At 35.5% G+C, this 24,039-nt stretch overlaps 1 protein-coding gene across 1 annotated transcript in view; it reads left to right on the top strand.

Moving 5' to 3' along the window:
• The window catches only part of LOC132101833 (transcription initiation factor TFIID subunit 4-like), a 60,440-nt gene that overhangs the window by 21,124 nt on the left and 15,277 nt on the right, over positions 1-24,039 (top strand). The window contains exons 10-13 of the mRNA XM_059507048.1: positions 2,830-2,999; positions 14,674-14,804; positions 16,955-17,080; positions 20,837-20,893. Of these exons, the coding sequence (XP_059363031.1) occupies positions 2,830-2,999; positions 14,674-14,804; positions 16,955-17,080; positions 20,837-20,893 (484 nt within the window). The remainder of the gene's footprint in view (positions 1-2,829; positions 3,000-14,673; positions 14,805-16,954; positions 17,081-20,836; positions 20,894-24,039) is intronic.

Here is a 24,039-nt window from a genome sequence, read left to right as displayed (position 1 = left end):
TTCACTCTCTTGAAGAAAAGAATCACTCAGTATTTTTTTTTCATCTTTACAGTGAAAATAAAGAGGAAAACTCTTCTGCAATCAAAGACACTGAAAACCCCCCAAAACTTGTGTTCTTCATAGTTCTTCATAGTTTTGTAAGAAAAAGGCCGATCATTTATGGCAGAAGAAAGATGAGTGTGACACACTGATAATACTCCTGACTTCTCCAGCAAACTCTTAAGTTGCTCTCCTTCATTTCTTGGGTGTGTGGCGGTGGCTAGGCTAACATGCTAACGCTGTGCAGTGCTAATGGCCTCTGTCAGCTCCTGCCGCGGTGTCAGGACTCATAGACACCCTGGACAGTCTGGGAGAGGCTCTGGCGCACACACACACACACACACACACACACAAACACACACCCACACAGGCGCGAGATGCCAGGGGGTCAATGTCAGAAACAGAGGTACAGACACGGACGTAAATGAGAGCGGAGCGGAGTGAACTTTGACCTCTGTGATCAGAACCATGAAGTTTTCAGCAGTGCCGCCGGCGCAGGAAGGAAACTCTGCCGCTAATGTGCCGTAATTAGGACACTGTTACCAAGGCAACGGGGGAAAGGGGAGAGAAATGATTGGGTGGAAAAGCTGCCAGTCACACTGATGTTATGTCACGGTTGCCTGATAACAGTAACATAATGTTAAAGATCAGTGTCAGTTTAGGACTATTGATAGGCTAGTATAGTGTTTATTCATATTTTGAATTAGCTTTTATTTATTTATTTATTTAATTTTTTTAAATTGAAGTTTTCTTGAATTTTTTGCATTTTTTATTAATTTATTTTTATTATTTAACATTTTTATATTTGTATTTGAGCAATTTCAGTACTTCAACTTGCAGTATTATTTTATTATTATTTATATAATATTTATAAGTTTATTCATATTTTGAATTAGCTTTTTATTATAGTTTTTTTATCTGAAGTTTTCTTGACTTTTTGTGTTTTTTATTAGTTTATTTTTATTAAATATAATTTTTTACATTTCTATTTCTATTTATTTTTATTTCAGATTTAGTTTGGGCATATTTCAGCACTTCAACTTGCAGTATTATTGTATTATTATTTATATGATATTTATAAGTTTATTCATATTTTTATTTTTTTTATAAATTTGACATTTTTTTGACTTTTTGTGTTTTTTATTTGTCTGTTTTTATTAAATATAATTTTTCATATTTCTATTTAGCTTTATTTTTATTTCAGATTTAGTTTTTCCAATTTCAGTACTTCAACTTGCAGTATTATTTCTATAATATTTATAAGTTTAATAATATTTTAAATTAGCTTTTATTTGTGTTTACATTTTAATTTTAATTTTAAAATTTTACTACCTTTTTGTGTTTTTTTTTCATTTGTTTTAGTTTTATGTATTATATTTCTATGTAGCTTTAATTTCTTTTGTTTTAATTTGAGTACTTTTAGTACTTCAGCTTGCAATGCTATTTTATTATTATTTATATACTGTTCTAGTATTTATTAATATTTTGAATTAGCTTTTTTTATTTTTCAGCATCATGTATTTTTTTAATTTCTTGTGCTTTTATAATTTTTTTAGCAGTTTATTTTTTATATATATATTTATATTTAGCTGTAATTCATTTGATTAGTTTTCATTTGAGTCATTTTAGCAGACCTTCTTAAACTTTTCATTTCAGTTTATTAGCTGAGGCTAATTTTCATTTAATATTTATATTTCATTTCAGCTTGATTTCAATCACTGTAAATGGTATTAAACATTTTAAGTTTTACACTGCGACCGAAGGCTCAGCCAGAATGAAAAGCCACCTCTGCTGGAAAAAACAAATGATCTAATTAAGTTTAATCTGACTGAACTTTTTGTCTTATTACACAAGGTGGTGCAGATCATCCGTTAAACATTAAACATATCATAAACATCTGATTTCTTTCATATTCAGTGCACACGTGTCAAGGACAACTGCAGAGATGTTTTTGGAAGAGAATCTGACATGGGCTCATATGTTTACACCAGATCCACTGTTTCTAATTCTCCTGTTTTATTAAAGTAAAGTCATCAAAATGAGAAGAAAGCTTTCTGGTCATATTTTTAAGAAAAACTAGAAAGTCAAACACATCAGTAAAGCAGCGGCAAATGCTGAGTTTAACCTCTTCAGTCAGTTGACTCTGTGACTTTGTCTAACAGAACTCGCATGCACATTCATGCAATTTATTAATTTATTTAACATGCACATGCCCATTTTTCATTAATACATGTGATGCACATGGGTGCAGCACAAAACATGTCTTGGAACATTTATTATATTTATTTACTTTATTTATTAATTTACTGACATGCATATTCATGTTTTTTTATTTGATTATATTATTTATTTATTTTTGCATGCATCCATTTGGTTCAGAATATGTGTACTATGCAATGGCATCTGACAAATAATATATCAGTGAACATTTCTATTTATTTATTAATTAAATATTTATTTGATATTTAATAAACAAATTAAATATTACCGTTTTTATTTTTTTTCAAATACCACCAATAACTAATCCGTTTTTTTATAAGGTTGGTTTATTTCATCATGTTGCATCTTTTATTTAATATAACCTCTGAAAACCTGCATGAACAACTACGATCACAACAAGACATTCAAAAAATAAAGCAGTTTTTTTTTCATGTCTCACTGCTGACTGTAGAATATCAAATGCTTTGATTTAGTACTAAACGAATATGCATCATGTTATTATTACTCTTGAGTAGCTCTATAATAACGTGCTTAGAGATCAGACTGATGCTTAATTGTCTTGTATTGCAGAGACGATGATGACATCAACGACGTTGCATCTATGGCTGGTGTGAACCTCAACGAGGAGAGCGCACGCATTCTAGCGACCAACTCTGATCTGGTGGGAACGCAGATCCGCTCCTGTAAAGACGAGGCCTTCCTGTCTACAGGTCTGTTACACCGGCGTATACTGGAAACAGGTACAGTTCCTCCACGACAGACACTCCTCAACCATGTGGCTTGTTTACAGTGATAAATATAAGTTTATAAGAATTATATAAAAAGCTCTTACAAGGACACGTTAACCAATCTGTGACGATGAGAGTTATTCTGGAGAGCCTGGAGCTTTGAAACCTTCCCTGTTCTTGTGAATGTAGGCCAGTGCGCGGTCGCTTTGGGCCACCAGGAGTGTGTCCTTTTTGTTCAACCAAACACTTGCATTGCTGAATGAGGAAATCTCGCATCAACCGTACTGGAACGGTGCTTTACATTTCCCGTCTCTGGTGTTTCTAGTTAAATTAACATATTTTTCAGAGCTGGTAATACAACATTTAGGGCTGTCATGATTCCTTGATTAATTTCGAGTACTTGATTACTTGACTGTATTTTTCCTGTGTCGATTAACCGGAAAAATCCCAGATGTGGCACATTCCAGTGAATGAGAATCCATTAAAAGCATTGTTAGAATGTTTTCTAAGACTGCACAAAATATTAAAGGGTTAGTTCAGCCAAAAATGAAAATTAAGCCATAAGTTACTCACCCTGAAATGATCCTAGGTGTATATGACTTTCTTCTTTCAGATGAATTCAGTTGGAGTTATTAAAAAAATTGACCTTTGATCTTTCAAGCTGTTTGATGGCACTGCATCGGTCCAAGAGAAGCTTAATAAAAAGCGCATCCATTAAGAAAAAGGCTCTCACATGGCTCCGGGGATGCACAAATGCCTCCTGTAGCGAATCGATGCGTTTTTGTAAGAAAAATATCCATATTCAGAACATAATAATTCAATTCAATTCAATTCAATTCAAGTTTATTTGTATAGCACTTTTTACAATACAAATCGTTACAAAGCAACTTTACAGAAAATTATGTTTCTACAATATTTAGTAATAGCTTATAAGTGGTGACTGTCAGTTTGTGCACGTATGCCAGGATTTGTAGAAAAATGTATACAAGTCGTAGTCAGCCAGATGATGAACATTATTAATATTATTAATAATTATTATATGATGCAGTCACACTTGTAGCAATATTTGTTAGTTCTGTTGTTGATTCAGGGTTAGCATCATCTGGGGTCCTCTGAGGGTCAGCATCATCTCTTCTCAGGTGTTCTGGATCCAGACTGGAGCTTGTGTAAATCCCGTGGCAAAACATAGAAACAAATAGAGACATCATTAGCATAGCTGCTGTTCCAACAAAGTAAAATTAATTAGTTTAACCCAAGCTAAAGAATAAGAATGCACATTTGATCAGATACAACTGTACTCACAATTTAAGATACATTATTCAAATGCTTGGCGAAAGAGATGTGTTTTTAATCTAGATTTAAACAGAGAGAGAGTGTCTGAACCCCGAACATTATCAGGAAGGCTATTCCAGAGTTTGGGAGCCAAATGTGGAAAAGCTCTACCTCCTTTAGTGGACTTTGCTATCCTAGGAACTAGCAAAAGTCCAGCGTTTTGTGTCCTTAGGGAGTGTGATGGATTGTAGCGTGGTAGAAGGCTAGTTAGGTACGCAGGAGCTAAACCATTTAGGGCCTTATAGGTAAGTAATGATAATTTGTAACTGATACGGAACTTAATAGGTAGCCAGTGCAGAGACTGTATAATTGGGGTAATATGATCATATTTTCTTGACCTGGTAAGGACTCTAGCCGCTGCATTTTGTACTACCTGTAGCTTGTTTATTAAAGAAGCAGGACAACCACCTAGAAGTGCATTACAATAGTCCAGTCTAGAGGTCATGAATGCATGAACTAGCTTTTCTGCATCAGAAACAAACAACATGTTTCGTAGCTTGGCAATGTTTCTAAGATGGAAGAATGCAGTTTTTGTAACATGGGAAATATGATTTCAAAAGACAAATTGCTGTCTAATATAACACCCAGATTTCTGACTGTAGAGGAAGTAACAGTACATCCGTCTAGTTGCAGATTGTAATCTACAAGATTCTGTGTAGTGTTTTTTGGACCAATAATTAATATCTCTGTCTTATCCGAATTTAATTGGAGAAAATTATTGGTCATGCAATCTTTTACATTTTTAACACACTCTGTTAGCTTAGATAATTGGGAAGTTTCATCTGGTCTCGTTGAGATATATAGCTGAGTATCATCAGCATAACAGTGGAAGCTAATTCCGTATTTTCTAATAATATTACCAAGGGGCAACATGTATATTGAAAATAGAAGGGGACCTAGAACGGATCCTTGTGGCACTCCATATTTTACTGATGATAAATGAGATGACTCCCCATTTAAGTAAACAAAATCACTGTAATCTATCTATAATCTATTTTATTTGTAGCAATAGCTAACAATACATTGCATGGGTCAAAATTATAGATTTTTCTTTGACTCCAAAAATCATTAGAATATTAAGTAAAGATCATGATCCATGAACATATTTTGTAAATTTCCTACTGTAAATATATTAAAACTTAATTTGTGATTAGTAATATGCATTGCTAGGAATTCATTTGGACAACTTTAAAGTTTAAAGATTTTCTCAATATTTAGATTTTTTTGCACCCTCAGATTCCAGATTTTCAAATAATTGTATCTCAGACTAATATTGTCCTCCTGAAAACCATACATCAATGGAAAGTTTATTTATCCAGAAAATTTTGAAAAATTTACATTTAAGTACTGTACAGGAATTGCAGCAACAGCACAGCTTAACCCTGTGCACATTTTCATATTTAGTTATACTGAAAACGTTTGAGTTCAAATAATTAATTTCTTTTCATTCATTTTCATTTCATATTTTATTTCATATTTTATTTCATTCTTTACAAAAAAAAAGAAATGAAAAGGAGCAGAAAGAAGATAAACTTATAATATCTGCCCCTTATCAACATAAGTTAAATTACAATTCCAAAGAGATGCGCTTACAACACACGTCTACTTTGCAGCACATATACATAGTCATAAATCAAATATCACATTTTCCTGCTAAATAGAAGCATAATATTTCTTTATTAGTAATGCTTTTACACTCTTCTTAAAAACAAAAAACGATGTTGAAGTTTTAATTTCGCTATTTAGATTGTTCCACAGACTGACACCTTGTATTGAGACACATCTTTCCTTTAATTTTGTTCTGTACTCAGGTTTCTGAAAGACTTCAGTTCCTCTTAAATTGAATCTACTAACTCTCTTGATGAATCTATTTTGCAATTTGTCAGATAATGTTTTCAAATGAGCTTTATACATTATTTTTAGAAGGCTATATTCAAATAAGTCATTGAATTTTAAGATTTTTAACTGTATAAATATTGGTTTTTGTGGGCCCTATATTCACTTCCATTTACAACGCGAATGGCATGTTTTTGTAATTTAAAAACTGGTTCTATATAAGTCCTGTTTGCACTTCTCCATGCTTCAATGCAATAGGTCATGAATGAATTATATAACAAAATTAAGGCACATTTATTAACAGATACTTTTACCTTATGTAACACGGCTATAATTTGGGATGCCTTAGATTTAACATGGTCGATATGGAATTTCCATATCAACTTTCATCGATCACAACACCTAAAAACTTAAATTCATGAGTCCTTTCAACCTGTACTCCTTGTACTGACAATGCTGCATCAAAATCCTTTTTTATACAACTAAAAATCATAAATTTTGTTTTACTAATATTTAAAGACAATCTATTGGCGTTAAACCATCTCATAATTGTCCCAAACTCATACTCTACTCATACTCCAAACTCATAACTTGTAATTCGTCATTTATATTTTTGCCAGCATAAAATAAAGTAGTATCATCCGCAAACAAAATACATTTTAGTAACTTAGAAACATTTTCTATATCATTCACATAAAGAAGAAAAAGTACTGGACCTAGTACCGATCCCTGGGGTACACCACAAGTTATTGGACAATTTTTTGATTTTGTGTTATTGATTTCAACAAACTGCTCTCTTTCTTTTAAATAGCTTTTGACCCACTGATGAGCTATGCCTCTTATACCATATTTATATAATTTACTCAATAATATTTCATGGTCTAAGGTATCGAACGCTTTTTGCAAGTCCACGAAGACACTTACAGTAACATGTTTCTTATCCATAGCATTGGTTATTTCTTCTACCAGTTCCAAAATCGCTGTTGCAGTTGAATGATTTGAGCGAAATCCATATTGACTATTATTTAACAATTCATTTTTATCCAAATTTTTTTTTTTTGAATCTAAACACAAATAATTTTTCTAAAATTTTAGATAACTGTGGTAACAGGGATATGGGTCTATAATTTGAAACATCATTTTTATTTCCTTTTTTGAAAAGTAGAACCACTTTGGCTATTTTCATACATTCTGGAAATTTCCCTGTAGTGAATGACAAATTACAAATGTAAGTAAAAGGCTCAACAATAAGGTCTATAATTTGCTTTATCAGTGACATATTCATATCTGTATAATCATTTGACTTTTTATTTGCAAATTCATACACAATTTTCAAAATTTCACTCGCTTGTACCCGCTCAAGGAAAATACTGTTTACACTATGTGGAATAATACTACCATCAATGTTTTCATCTGGGATGTATTGTACTAAATTGGAGCCAATGTTTGCAAAATAATTATTGAATTCGTTTGCAATTTCTTCTGTCGCATATTTATCTGAGTTGCTCTTGGTTATAAAATCAAGAGTAATAATTTTGGCCCTGCCTTTATGCAAGACTGTATTTATTACACCCCATGTGTTTTTGATACTGCCTTTACTTTTGTCTATCAGATTGGTGTAATAATTGTTTTCTTATAATTAATACAAGTTTGTTTTTATATTTTTTATATCTGCATTCTGCATCTTCTGTTCTTTTTTTAAGAAACATTCTATACAGATAATTTTTTTAACAAGCGTTTTTCAACCCATTTGTCATCCAAGGGTTATCAAAGGATTCGCAGTTTGAGCATGAATTTTGATTTGTTTACAATTTTTATCATATGAATTAATTAGTGTAGTCATGAAAGCATTGTAAGCATTATTTAAGTCATTCGTATATACTTGATCCCAATTTTGTCTCTTAAGAGCTTCTTTAAAATTCTCAATAGCTTTACTAGACTTATCCCTTATGACAACGAGAGAGTTATCTTGCATAGTATTAATACAGAAATTGTCATAAATTATAAATACAGGGAGATGATCACTCACATCTGTCAAGAAAATACCATTTATAATTTCACTGTGTATATTTGTATATATATATTATCAATAATCGTAGCTCTATGAGTTATGATTCTGGTTGGTTTAGTTATCATTGGGCATAAACCTGCCATTTCCATTTAATTCTTAAAGTCGTTAGTTGCTATTTTGCTACCCAAATCTATATTGAAATCACCACATACAATTACTGATTTGTTCTTTACATCCTCAAACATTTCTATTATTTTTTCTGTAAACAAATCAGTAGCAGGCCCAGGTGGTTTATAAACACAAGTGATTAACAAATTTTTTCCTTTGTCATCTATGATTTCTATCGTTAATGCTTCCATCAAATCAGTCAAAGCTATAGTTTTTTGCACAACTTTACATTTAAGTTTAGCATCAACATAGAGGGCAACACCTCCTGTTTACATAAAACATGTTGTAACCGTTGATCTGTACACTGTCAACTTGCATTTCCTTTAACCAGGTTTCTGCTACAGCAATCACTTTAAATGTCCGTTTTAAATCCCTAAGAAAGTTGTTAATCTTTGATAATTTACATTTCAAACTTTGGCTATTAAAGTGTATGATGGAAAATGCGTCATAAGAAAACCTTTGTGTAGTCTCATTAAACTCTTGTGTTGTAAAGTAGGGACATTCCCCAGGCACTAGTATATTATGTGCAAAGACAGTTTCCATATCCAATATTTTGTCACTGTTTATATCAACATTTGGGACCATAATCGAAACTGTGAGTACTTGGATCGAATAGACATTCTAATAAAATCATACAGGCCCAGTCCAACAACAAGATAAATACATTGATCTGACCACAATTCACATTTTGACAAGATTATATTCATTCCCACAAGGTTTAACATCGGCATATCTTGAGGTGTATCGAAAATGCAAAAAGGAATATGTCTCATTATTTAAATTGTTCTAGATCTATTAAGTCTCTTAACATCACAACTTTAGCTTGTTCCCATTAAGTTGAATAAATACCTTACAATTTCTTGTCCATGTCGCCTTAATTTTTCCAATTTTCCGCAGGGAGCAGGCTTCTCTTGCAATATTTGCCATTTTCTGCGTTAAATGCTCATTCAGATACACCACTGTTCCTCTCAACTTTTTTCCTTGGCTCAGCATTTCAGTTTTGTTTTTCCGATTTACGAAGCGCATGACAATAGCAGGACTCGTCTTGTCTTTGTGTGGTAGAGTATGGCACGCCGAAATGGTTTTAGGATCCAAATGTATATCCTTCTCGGTCAAATATTTAAGAACTTGCCCTTCCAGTGTTTGCAAATCAGCTTTCTCCGCATCCTCACTGACATTGCTACCACTTGCAACAGCTTTCGCATAAGACTGAGGTTTGATGGTCAGGCCAGTATTTATTACATCCTCCATTCGCATATGTTGTTCAATGTTATCGAGCCTTCTCTCGAGTTTATTGATTATTTTGTCTTTTGCGCTTATCATGTCTTTCAGTTGTTTCACCTCTTCTACAACTTGCGTTAGCTTTGTCAGCTGTTCGGTGACTTTGACAAGTTCCACAGACATATGACTGAGCGACTTGTGGATTTCTTCCATATCGCTTTCCATTTTAGGCTCAGTTTTCTTAGGCGGTGCCATTTCAAGGATCTCCAAAACTGCTTTGAATTTCTTACTTCCAATTTAGCAAGACTAACCGTTGTAAACTCTTAAGTTTGCAGAGCTCTCACAGAGCGCGACCATCTTGAAATGCGACCAAGTCGGTTCCTAATTTGAGACTGGAACATGACAGCATTCAAATGGAAGTTAGAATCCATCATGTTACGCTCATTGCTTACTCAGGAAAAAGGTGGACATCAGAATTGCATTGAATGTTTTGTATTCATGGTTCTGCATCTTTTCTACTGGATCTTAAACAGTTTTCACATTGTTAAAGGGTCACGGCATGGTCCACCCAAGTCAGTCTGTGTCATGCTGTCGATTACCACAGACAAATGTTCGACTCGTCCTTCTGTGTTTGTGTTAATAACAAAAAGAAAAGCACGTTGCAATGACCGCTTGTAATGAAAGCTGAATGTTTGTCCACCTAGATTTCCATCGTATTCGCATATCTGTCAACACGCTTATTTAACCTGGAACATTCCTCAACATATGACCACCAACATTTATATCCAAACAAATGCTACAATATATACTACCATTCAAAAGTTTGTGGTTAGTAAGACCTTTTAATGAAAGAAATAAACACTTTTCCTTTTATTTTATTTTTTTAGCAAAGACTCTGTAAATTGACCAAAAGTGACAGTAAAGACATTTAATATGCTACAAAAGATTTATATTTCAAATAAAAGCTGAACTTTCTATTCATCGAAGAATCCTGAAAAATAAAATGCATCACGGTTTCCACAAAAATGTGAAGAAGCACAACTGTCTTCATTATTGATAAAAATCAGAAATGTTTCTTGAGCAGCAAATCATCATATTTTCATGATTTCTGAAGATCATGTGACACTGAAGACTGGAGGAATGATGCTGAAAATACAACTTTGATCACAGAAATAAATTACATTTTAATATATATTCACATACAAAACAGTTATTTTAAATAGTAATAATATTTCAAATTTTTTACTGTATTTTTGATCAAATAAATGCAGCCTTGGTGAGCAGAAGAGACTTAAAAATCAGGAAATTCAACCCCAAACTGAATCAAATTGAATGTTAAGCTAATTTTTCACACACTGAACTGCTAAATGAAGTACGATTTCTTTCACAAAATGCAACTATCGTTAGATGTAACACGACCAGACTAGAATTGTATGGCTTTTATGAAGTTCTTTCCCCACAAACTTGTTTAAACTAGACGTATAACGCTTGTTCTGTCACCCTTGCGTTCGCTACACATTAGATCTCAGTTTAAGTGTCAGATGCTCTAGGGCCTCTGTTTTAGCGCGCGTTAGCGTGTCGAGCTGTCGCTGGGAGCGCGGTGTGTGTTAGAAACCAGTAATTCTTCTCAAAGGTGCAGGCGAGTGTGTAGGAGGACGAAGCGCCCCCTGCTGGGCCGTGGCGGAGCGGTGGAGTGGTGTGGGGTCATTGATGGGCTGCTGGAGAACTCGTAGGTGACAGCGAACCAAGGGAGGCATAAATCCTGCCAGCTCGGCTCAATCTGAGAGAAACTCACACACACACAGCCCAACAAAAGCCCCGATTCACTCTCAAACACAAAGATCACATCCGTTACACTCGCTCATGCTATTTTAAACAGTTATCCTGTATTGTACTTTTCCTCAACATCAAGTCGAATATTGCAGCCTTTGCATTTTGTGTGTGCATTCTTGGTCCAAACAGTAGAGCATGATGCTAATGCCAAAGCCATAGTTTCTCAAATGTGACCCTGGAGCACAAAACCTTTAGTTTTAAATCGCTGGAGTGCTTTTGTAGCTATAGCCAAAAAAACATTGTATGGTTCAAAGTGATAGATTTTTATTTTCATGCCAAAAACCATTAGGATATTAAGTTAAGATCATGTTCCATGAAGTTATTTTGTAAATTTCCTTCCTTTGATCAGTAATATGCATTGCAAAGAACTTAACTTGGACAACTTTAAAGGTGATTTTCTCAATATTTTAATTCTTTTGCACCCTCAGATTCCAGATTTTCAAACAGTTGTATATCGGCTAAATATTGTCCTCCTTACAAACCATACATCAATAGAAAGCTGATTTATTATTGGTTTTCTGCTCCAGTTTCGCAAATGTAAGGAAAAAAAAAAAACACATACAGATAATGTTTTTTTTTTTTTTGCAAAACCTTTATTTCTACTAAAATACAACTTTACAGAAGAAAAAAATAAGTAGAGGATTCAAGGGTTCAGTTCCTTTGGAATGCATGGACTAATATATATATATATACGTGTGTGTGTATATATATATATATATATATATATATATATATATATATATATATATACTACTGTTACTGTAGTATATATATATATATATATATATATATATATATATATATATAAAAATTATTACTACTGTTACTGTACTGTTACTTCCTCTACAGTCAGAAATCTGGGTGTTATATTAGACAGCAACTTGTCTTTTGAAAATCATATTTCCAATGTTACAAAAACTGCATTCTTCCATCTTAGAAACATTGCCAAGCTACGAAACATGTTATCTGTTTCTGATGCAGAAAAGCTAGTTCATGCTTTCATGACCTCTAGACTGGACTATTGTAATGCACTTCTAGGTGGTTGTCCTGCTTCGTCAATAAACAAGCTACAGGTAGTCCAAAATGCAGCAGCTAGAGTCCTTACCAGGTCAAGAAAATATGATCATATTACCCCAATTTTACAGTCTCTGCACTGGCTACCTATTAAGTTCCGTATCTGTTACAAATTATCATTACTTACCTATAAGGCCCTAAATGGTTTAGCTCCTGCGTACCTAACTAGCCTTCTACCACGCTACAACCATTCACACACCCTAAGGTCACAAAACGCTGGACTTTTGGTAGTTCCTAGGATAGCAAAGTCCACTAAAGGAGGTAGAGCTTTTTCACATTTGGCTCCCAAACTCTGGAATAGCCTTCCTGATAATGTTCGGGGTTCAGACACACTCTCTCTGTTTAAATCTAGATTAAAAACGCATCTCTTTCGCCAAGCATTCGAATAATGTATCTCTTAAATTGTGAGTGTAGTTGCATCTGCATTTTTATTCTTTAGCTTGGGTTAAACTAATTTTACTTTGTTGGATCAGCAGCTATGCTAATGATGTCTCTATTTTGTTTCTATGTTTTGCCACGGGATTTACACAAGCTCCAGTCTGGATCCAGAACACCTGAGAAGAGATGATGCTGACCCTCAGAGGACCCCAGATGATCCTAACCTTGAATCAACAAACAGAACTAACAATTATTGCTACATGTGTGACTGCATCATATAATTACTATTAATTAATAATATTGATAGTTCATCATCTAGCTGACTACGTCTTGTATTATTATTATTATTTTTATTTTTCTAAAATCCTGTCAAACGTGCACAAACTACTAGCTACTACTAAATATTGTAGAAACATAATTTTCTGTAAAGTTGCTTTGTAATGATTTGTATTGTTAAAAGCGCTATACAAATAAACTTGAATTGAATTGAATATATATATATATATATATAATGCAAACTTACATTTGTAACATGAAAAGCCACATCCAAGAATAAAAGATAAATGAGGAAAAATAAAAATAAATGTAATAAAAGTTACATTTTACTACAGAGCTTTTTAACTGGAGGAGTTTGATAGTTCGAGTAAATCTGAAGTAAATATGGTTAGGTTTAAACTGAAGGCATTTTGCTTTGTGAATATGGTGTTTAACTATTACAAATTAAGTTTAAGGCATCATCTAATCTTATATCCACCTCGAATGCAAAGTTATAGTCACTCTGAATAAAGAATCTATCAAATGCATTTACAGTATATGTCGTTTATGCATGTTGCCGCTTTTTTAAAGAATGCTGGCCTTAAGAAACTCCTCATGTTTTGACATTTCCAAGATGTTTTCAGCATTTCCTTTTCCCGTTTTTAGAAAGAAGTTCTCGTTTGGAGTCATTAAGGACACTTTCAGTGCATTTAGCGGCTGATTTAAATAATTGGTGTGATTTTCTTAAAATAACAGTGGAAGGAGAACTTATGTTAATAGCAAATTAAAGATGGGGATGTTGTAGATAGAAGCGCTCTGAAGGTTTGCAGCGGTCTTTAGAAACTCTGGTGCTAATTATCCTTTAAAGTAAAAGTCATCAACTCGTGTGAAAGAGCTGCTTTTCTCTTCCCCTTAATTTTTTTCATAGGAAAGAATAATCACAGATTAAAATGTAAGACTCAGATTTTTCTCGTCAGTATCATTCTAATGAGATGAGATAAGATCCATTATATCTCTGATGTTTATCTTAATATAAAGACACCTCGTAATCTTTAGCTTTTCTTAAAAATGTCTCAATCTGTGCTCAGATTTGCCGAGATCCCAGTATCTGCAGTTAAAAGATCTCAACGGGAGCTTGGACATTTCTCATTGGATTTCTCCAGTATCAAATGATCAGCTGCTATCCATGTTCATTTACTGTACAGACTTTGTGTCTGTTTTTATGTTGCTCAAGTCTCTTGAGCTCTTCTGGGTGGTTTGATCAGCATAGTTGACCTTCCAAACCACAGAGGCTCATCCAAACTCATTTTACTGTAATATCAGGAAATCAGGTTTGAAAACGAGTCACTGGAGGGAGAAAACATCCTCTCCACATATCTGTGTTTTAAATGCAGGTCGTGTCGGTTCATCATAACAACCGTTTGTGGTTTCAACACACCTTGGACCTTTTTGTTGAAGATTTATAAGATAGGACAGATGCAATTTTCTCTCGCTGAACTGCATTCCAAGCATCTGTGCGGTGATGTGTTTTGTTTGATTTTTGATATTTTCTTAACATCTGCGTCTTTCTTGTTTCAGCGAAGAGGTTTGGAGTGACGGACGTACCGCTGGAGACTGTGAACTTCATCTCTCACGCCACCCAGTCCAGATTACGCACAGTTCTGGAGAAAGTTTCCTGCATTGCCCAGCACCGAATGGACTCGTGTAAGGTAAGAGATGTGAGGAAGACATGCTTTCATTTATACATACAGTATAGTTACTTTTATTACAATATTGCATTACACCCTAAAAAAGTTAGGACTTAGTAACTAATTAAAGCAACTACTTCTGAAATTTATGGAATGTAATGTATTATGTTACTTTTGTGCTACTTTTTCTCATTTGGGCTGGACTTGCTTGTTTGTTTGTAATATTAAAGTTCTATTTTTGGCAAAGGTAAAAGCTCTTTCACACCAAAAGTAAACTGAATAAGCCTGAGGCTGAAGGAAATGTGCATTCACATTTAATGCATTACTTCATCAATTACGAAACTTGCGTTACTTATCAACACTGCTTATGTGTGTGTGTGTGCGTGCATGCGTGCGTGCGTGTGTGTGTGTTCCTGTAGCTCATGCGGTGACGCATTGCATTAGCAAGCGCAAGGTTGGGGGTTTCAATCCCGGGGAACACATGTTAGGAAAAATTGTTAGCCTGAATGCAATGTAAGTCGCTTTGGATAAAAGCATCTGCTAAATGCATAAATTTAAATTTTTTTTAATTTAATATATATATATAAATGTAAATAGATTTCTATAAAGGACACAAATGTCTTCCGACAAACACACATTATTAATTTGCCTGCTCACAGCAAAAACAAATCAAACATTGTTAACATGGAAATCATTAGCCGGTTAAAAACTTTAAACATTTGAAGAGAGAAACTATGATTTATTTAGGAACACATAAAGTTCTAAATGTTAAAAGAAGTTATGCATGAAGCGAGGTATTTACCTGTGTATACAACACCCTAACAACTAGAAACTTTCTGAACAACTTAGCAATTCCCTAGCAGCCACAAGTCTTGGCAACACCCTAGGATTGACTTAAAGGGATAGTTCACCCAAAAATGAAAATTTGCCCATGTTTTACTCACCCTCAAGGCATCATATGTGTATATAACTTTCTTCTTTCAGACGAATCCAATCGAAGTTATTTATAAATATTGTCCTCTAGCTCTGTTTCTAGCTTTGTAGTGACATGGGCGGGTGTTTTTGTTCATCAGTCCAAATTAAACAAATAAAGCGCACGCAATCCATAAATGCACATCACACGGCTCCAGGGGGTGAATAAAGGCCTCCTGCAGCGAATCAATGCATTTTTGTGATAAAAATAATACAAAAAGTTATTGTAACTTCCGTCGACAGAAGCAGACAGGTAAACATTTTTTTATTTTTGTGTGAACTAACCCTTTAAAATAGAAACAACTCAAACTGCCATGAAAACCATATTGAACACCCAAGCATCCACTTGGCTGTTTGACTGAAGAAGTTGTCTGGTGAATCTTCCTGAAGTTTGTCTTGATGAACTTTCTGGCTGTATTCTGAATCTGCATTCTATTGTTAGTTCACTTTGCATGTCTGTGCGTGGCGCTTTAATGTTAAAATGTATTAGATATATGCATAGTTTTGACTGTTAGTTCATGTTAACGTGCATAATCGTCGTATTGTAAAGTGCAGCTGAAATCTTGCTGTTGAAGTGAAAACTTTTGGGCACATAGATTACAAAGAGACAGGTAAACAATTCAGTATTCAAAGCCACAGCCAGAGAGTCCGACACGCTGTTTCCCTGCATCGCATTAAACACAGAGCTCTTTCAGGAGACTCGCATTAACGAGAAGACAAAACAAACCCACAAAGGAGGAAAAGCAGGTGGCGGAGCGCTTTAAAAGCTGTTTATTTGTGTACATGGCGAGTAGTTTAGCGGAGAGGAGTGCTGTCACGGACGCACTTTTTGTTTTTTTGTTTTTCTGTTTGGTGTGTGTTGTAGCTGCGTTATAAATGAGCCTGTGTGAAGAAACTGACATCAGCAAAAAAACAAGAGCGTCCTGAAAGAGGCACGGCTGACTTCATAGCCAACAAAGGACAGGAGAGACGGAGGCAGGGATGAGAGCCTGTCAGAAAATGAAAAGAGGCAGGGATAGCGCAGGAAGTGCACAAAACATCGAGGTCGGGTTCTGAAGTAAACATGTTTTTTGCGCTCGTCCCGTAAACTTCCGTCTCACCTGCCTAAGAAGAAAGTTTTCATCGTGATTGAGTCATAAACACTCATAAATAAGTTAAAATGTGTATCAGAAGTTCTCCTGACCTCTTTCTCTCTGCAGGAAGACGAGTGGTTCAAGCAGTCGTCTGATGTGCGCTCGCAGCTCAAGTTTTTCGAGCAGTTGGAACGGATGGAAAAGCAGAGGAAAGATGAACGAGAACGAGAGATTCTCCTCAGAGCGGCGAAGGTAATCTCGTATTCTCAGATCCATAAACATTAATGATGGGATCTCAGCTGCAGAAGGACAGAAATTCTGCACCAACTGGATAAATAAATGGGTTAGATTGCCCACGCTTGTTAATTTAAGTTTTTAATAAGATATTTAACTTTGCTTAATAAGATAAAAAAAGTCACCTGTATCGGTTTTCAAATCTATAGACTATTTCTTATGAAATGTTATGTAAAATTAGTGGCATCATTAAACTGTATTATGTTTATTGACATTTAATTGAACATTAGCTATCCTGATTGCAAGATATCAATATCTGCATTGATCTTCAAACCAGTGAACCTTAAAAATTCATTTAGCATCAGGGTTTCCCAAACTAGGGTTCATGAACTGAATTAAAAAAGGAAAAAAAAAAAAAAACTTTTTTTAGCATTATTTAATATTTATTTATATTTTATTGGTTTTCCTGCATGTCGTGTGAGCACTGACCAACGTCAGAGAACCATGCTCATGTGAATATACCGATAAATTAACAAAATTTTAACTTAAGTGCCAGGGGGAGTCAATATTTTGGTCAAAATGGCTCATCTAAAAAAAAAAACACCCAGCCAGTAAGATTGTTTAGCCACATGTTGGATTTGTGTTATTTCAGATATTTTGCTTTAATAAATAAATTTGTCATTATCAGATAAATCTGGGATTTTCATTGCTTTGTCTCGTTCTTAAGCAGGGTTTATTATAAGTTAACTATGACTAAAACCAGATGAAAAATACAAACATAGAAACTATATAAAATAATGATACTGAGACAATGGCATTAGATGATGTGTGGAAATACAAACAGAATGAATCTCTGTGCATATCACTCAAGCATTCTTGCACAATTGTTATTTGTTAAAGAAATAAAATAACAGATCCCTAATTTCTAATTCTTTCAGAAATCCTTTGTATTCCTGCATAATTTTTATGCTTGTTTTGTTGCATTAAATTTTACATATATATATATAACAGCAAAATTGATGAATTTAAAAACTTTGGCCCCATGTCTCTGATCCGCACCCATTCATAGAGCTCAGCCCACAACTTATCTGAGGATGTCTGAACAAAGTTTACATTTTGTGTCCATTGCGGTGTATCTGATCCTGTGAAACGACCAGGAAGCCCCTGATAACCCCAAACGACAGACTTTCCAATTAAAGAGCCGATTGCATCCACTCTGCCCTGCACCCATCGCCCCGAGCGACTCAGTTTAAAACAGTTCAGCTGCTTTCCGTCATTAATTAATTTAGCTCAGGGACGATGACCCGCCGTAAATACCCCCTTCACATGGCTGAGTCTCGCCTCCCTTCGGCCTAATGGCGTTATTATGCCACAGCGTGCAAGATTATATCTCCCAAAACGAGACAGTTTAGCTCATACGCGAGCGCGAATGGCCATGCCGACCTCTGTGACTTTGGGACGTTATGAGACGTTATGCAAGCTGAAGTGTTGCAGTTATAAGGGATTTAAACTCCGCTGAAGCCTAAAATGCGATCAGGGAAGCATGCATATGTGTTTCCAGCTCGAATGCATCGTAAACGTGTCGTCTGTAGCTCAGTAAAACATTGCCAGTGTAGTCTGGAAACAATGAATGAATGCTGACAGACGGAACAAACAAATCTTGTTTTATTTTGGGTTGAGATCATTCTGTGGGAGCATTGGTTTGTGTCCTTGTGTCCGCGCTCTGCGTCTTTAAGCTCAGCATGATTTGACCCCTTAAACATGAACCTACTAAAATAAATCTCATCGTCCATTTCAAATATGACTGGAGTCTTCGGGGACGAGCGTGAGGGCCAGGGGCCAAACGCATTACTCTCAGCCGAGATAGCGACCAGTACGTGAACTGCCTGATATATTTAAAACCAATTAGCGGCGAGGAAGGGCAGAGTACTGCCGCCCCTCTCCTCTCCTCGCCGAGAGAGGGTGAGTTAGGAGACGTTCTCATGGGGCAATTAAAAAAGACCGGGGACCAAAAAGACGAAGCCCTCAGGATCACACACGCACACCTTACACATCTCTCTCTCTTCAAAAGAGACCAAATGAGAGTAAAATCACACAAGGCCACGATTAAATGCTTCAGCAGAGAGATTTAGCCTCTCTGACCACACACACACACACACACACACACACACACACACACACACACAAACCTAAAGACACAAGTAGGAATAGAGAGGAATAGAGATTCTTATGCATTTCGTTCAGGGCAAAAGGCAAAGGCAAAAAGAAATGTTCATGCAATGGTCAATTTTGAGATTTTAGGCTATTAGGAAAATACACTTTGAAGTGTTTATTTTATTGCACATTTCACAGCGCATACAGTACATATTTAAAGTCATTTTTTCAAAGTAAGTTTTTTTTATATACTTGAGCAGTGCCTAAATACACCAAACTTTAAAGTTTTATTCCTATGTTATTTCTGAAGGATTTTTAAAGAGGGTTTTTTCATATAACATTTTATTCCTAAAGACATGGTGAATTTTTTTTTCTTGCTGTTGACAGCATTTTCTGATTTATAGAGTGATTAGAAAAGAGAGTGAAAAAAAACTTTAATATGTCATCAAAATGATACAAGAAATTTGAGTTTTTCTGTTTTCCTGTAGTTTTTCTGTAATCCTATTAAGACACTCGGTGTAGTTATCATCTTTTCAAGACACATGCAACTTTAAAAAGAAACATAAGGAGGTATTAATGATGTCATAGGATAAAATGTGAAAATATCCTGTTGTGTTAAACAGACCTTACTTCAGGCGTTTAATTAAAAACCCATAAAACAGTTTCTTTTCCTTTGCGTTTTGTTCATCAAGATAATCTTCTCAAATTAATTTTCAATCTTAAATACAAAAGTAAAAAGCTACAGTTAGGATATAAACTAACTACACAACATTTACAGAACCACATTTAATCTTCAGACAACTTGTTCAATCATTATATAAAATCTACAAGTTGGAAAGTGTGAGTTATAATGGTTTTCAAGAGGTCAAGTATAAACTCATTGGCATGACAACATGACCTCTGTAGTCACATTTAGACACTTGATAGTTGTCGTCTTTTCAAGATATGTAAAAATTATTATTGTATAATATGATTTGTTTGATACCGTAAAATAAAATGGGAGAATATCTTGATCTTGCATTTAACCAAAAACCCATTTAAAAAAACCCACTGACTTTGGCATGCTGGGACTGGGAAAATCCTCATTTTTGGGTTTTAGGACTCATTCCTGTACGTGATGAAAGGGCTGCAGACCACTCTTACTGTTTTGACACAAGCACACAAACATTTCTTTTTTATTTTTGAAATTTGCATGCGCACACAGACACACACACACACACACACACACACGCACACACACACACACAGTGATGATTATAGATTGCACCTGCATTTGTAACAATGTGTGCGTGCATGTATTTTGTCTTTTGATTAGTAGTTGCCTGTGGCGGTGTGTGTGTGTGTGTGTTTGGAGGGCACAGCCTGCGGGTGTAGAATCACTCAGAGCTGAACACACACACACACACACACACACACACACACACACACACACTCTGTCCTTGATACATCAGATCTGCCCTTGTTTGTCCGCAACTATTTTAGTGTTGCCGATGAAGTGAGCTCATGATACGCTCTCACCTGCCGTCTGCCCGTCTCTCCCTCTGTCCTTCCTTCTGTCGTTCATCCTCCCTCCATCTCTCTCTCTCTCTCTCTCTCTCTCTCTCTCTCTTTCTCTCCCAGAGTCGCTCGCGGCAAGAAGATCCAGAACAAGCCCGTCTGAAGCAGAAAGCAAAGGAGGTGAGGCTTCCATCATTACCACTGACATTTCAAGGCTCCCGCAGATGAATTTTTTATGCCGTGCTACATATGTAATGCCATTTAAAGTCTGACTCTGGGAAAAAAGAAGAAGAAAGTTTGAGGAATTATTTTCGTTGATTGATGTCCTGTGAAAAAAATGAGCGTTTTCCTCTTTTTCTCCAGCTCTGAGCTGGTATTTAGGAGAATGTGCTGCGCTTTTATCTGGGGTGGAATGGGGAATCTGATTGGAGATGAAGTCAGAGTTTTTCCTGTTTGACGGATAATTTGCAGAGGCCATTAGCATCATAAAGGCAGATGGCGTGGAGCTCGATCTAGTCTTGCTTTTGCAAGAAGGGAGACAATTAGTAACCGTTACCGCGGTATAAGGCGCAGATTGCTTGCTGGTGTCTTCTCCCACATTGATTTTAGTTTTTTTATGCTGCCAATAATAATAATAATGCCATTCTCAATTCCTGGCAGATCTAATGATGCACTAGTTTTTACAGAAATTATGCTAATGATGCTACAGAGCTGATGCATGCTTTTATGGTATTTGAAGAAACTATTTCGGATTTATTTAGATGCATGTGTTTGGGATGTGCATGGCGATGTTTGCACTCCGGCCGTCACTGATGCTCTGACTACAAAACCATGGCACTGTGGATGTCCAAACTAAACCTGTTCTGAAAACGTCTTCATGCTCTCAATCATGCTCTAATTTTGAGTTACAGGGAGTGTTATTAAATGTGTTAAACATAAAGAATTATGTATTAAGGACAGATTTCTATAGGTGACATTTCAAACAGATCTGTGCGTACAGCCTATAAAACCTTCATATTTTTCAAGACTTAAAAAATTTTGTCATTATCAGATAAATCTGGGATTCTCATTGCTTTGTCTCATTCTAAAGCAGGGTTATTATAAGTTAACTATGACTAAAACCTATAAAAAACCTTTAAATTACTTGAAATTACATAAACTTTTAAATGAAATAAAATAGAATATAAAATTAACGTCTTTTTAAATTTCTAATTAAAAATTACATTTGGAGTTAAAAGAACACAAGTTCATTTTACATTTGGAAGACATGCATTGTATGTATACATTTACATTTAATAATATCGTGTTTTCTTTGGGAATCGAACCCATGACCTTGGCCTTGCTAGCCCCGTGGTTTACTGTCTGAGCGACAGGAAATTCTACCTCCTTGAATGCAAATTGCAGTTTTACATCCTGTTTGAAACAGGAATTAGAATTTAAATCGATTCTAAGTTCAGTTCTGAATTTTACACAACTCTGCTTGATGAGCTGCGATGAGAAATTAAAAACTCGTCATGCATTAGGCGTGATTGCTTTTGTACTTAATCTGAAAAAAAAAACACCTTGACCCCTCCCCCCCATGCATTTTCTTCCTTTTTGAAGACTGTATTCTATTTCTGTTCAACCTACAATCATAACTGATTATTTATACTGATTTGCATCTGTGCATATTGCAGATGTGCGTTTGTGGTGTGTTTTTTTACCTGTTTCATAGTCCAGCAGGTGAAAAAGACGCACTACTTCTCAATAACATGCATGATTTGAGGAACAGTTTGCAGCATAAATGCATAATTTTAATACACAGTGCTAAAGGTTTGGTCACCTGTGTATCTTCTCTGGATCTCCCGACTGTCATCTCTCCATCTTTTCTTTAGGTATCACCCTTGTTTTCTGTCTGTCTCTCCTGCTCCACATTAGTGAGGTGTAACCCTTTCGAGTGGATTGTAGTCTTCCCATCAGGCTGTGCTGTATGTAAATGAGGTGATTTGTAATAGGCTGTGCCCGAGGCCGTGTGATCAAAGTAGATCTCCGCCCTGTTAAGTGGCAGGCAGCTCATCATCTCAACACAGCCAGATTAACTTTTTCAACCCACAGAATGACTACTACAGCTCTCACACACACACACACACACACACACACACACATGCTCGCCCAGTCTGTGTTGTCAAAAACTCCCAACTTGTTTCCAATCAGTATTTTAAAAAGGCTGAAATCTCACTTTTATTTGCTGTTGCACCAGAAATGGCGTTTTCCCGTCTCTCTCTCTCTCTCTCTGGGTGTAATGGCCGTGGTTGTTTCTCAGTGCGGTTCTTCCTCCGGTTTTCATCTCCTGATTGGCTGCAGGCGACAGAGCTGCTGTTTGCGTCTGTCGCAGAGGTTTCGCACATCTGCCCAAATTTTCATCAGGATAATGAGGTTGATCCGCACTGCCTTCACTCTCTTTGACGGGTAGAACGGCGAGAGAGAGGTTTATTACTCACAGCCAGACCAGGGCACACACACACACACACACACACACACACACACACACACACACACACACACACACACACATGTGTGTTAAGAAAAGACTCTTTCTGCATCTCTTGTGAGTGTTACTAGTCGTTTTGTTTATAACAACAACTCCTGAAGAGATTTGCACAGCAGTATAGTAATATAGTTTTAAAATGAGTCTAATTTACTCACTTATGTTTTCATATTTTCCATTTGTGTCCCATATGAAAGATCCTAGACTGCAGTGAGATTAAATTGAGAGCAAACAGAGATGTGTGCTGAAGTCTGCTGCTTCTCAGATGTTTCTCCTAAGAACAAGGCTCCTGGAATCTCACATTTGTCTCCTCTAGTTTTTCAGAAGAGATCACAAAAATGTCTCAAATCTCAATTTGGTCTGAAATATCTACCAATGATCTGCTCTTTTAAGCACTTTTTATAGTTTATTATTATTATAACCTTTATTTAAACAGGAAAAGTCCCATTGAGACACAGTCTCTTTTACAAGGGAGTCCTGTATAGCACGTGCAATCATAGGTTACAAGACAATAAATTAAAATATAAAATACAATGCAGATTTGCACAAAATTTACAATATATTTGCATGTGAAGATGCAGTGACTTTAAAATATATAAACAAACAAAAATAGTGGCTAGAAGTCAATATCCACCCACCATTAATTAAAGCAATTACACATGTCCGTCCGTTTATATCATTAAAGTTCATAGTTAACCTGAAACACAACGAGATCTCCAGAGCAACGAAAGAGCAAATTCAAGCATCACATTTTCTCCCCGGAGCCATGCAATTTGTGACCCAATAAATCATTTGTGTT

This window comes from Carassius carassius, chromosome 23 (genome assembly GCF_963082965.1).
Source record: "Carassius carassius chromosome 23, fCarCar2.1, whole genome shotgun sequence".
NCBI classification, from domain to species: domain Eukaryota; kingdom Metazoa; phylum Chordata; class Actinopteri; order Cypriniformes; family Cyprinidae; genus Carassius; species Carassius carassius.
This window is presented reverse-complemented; position numbering and strand designations above follow the sequence as displayed.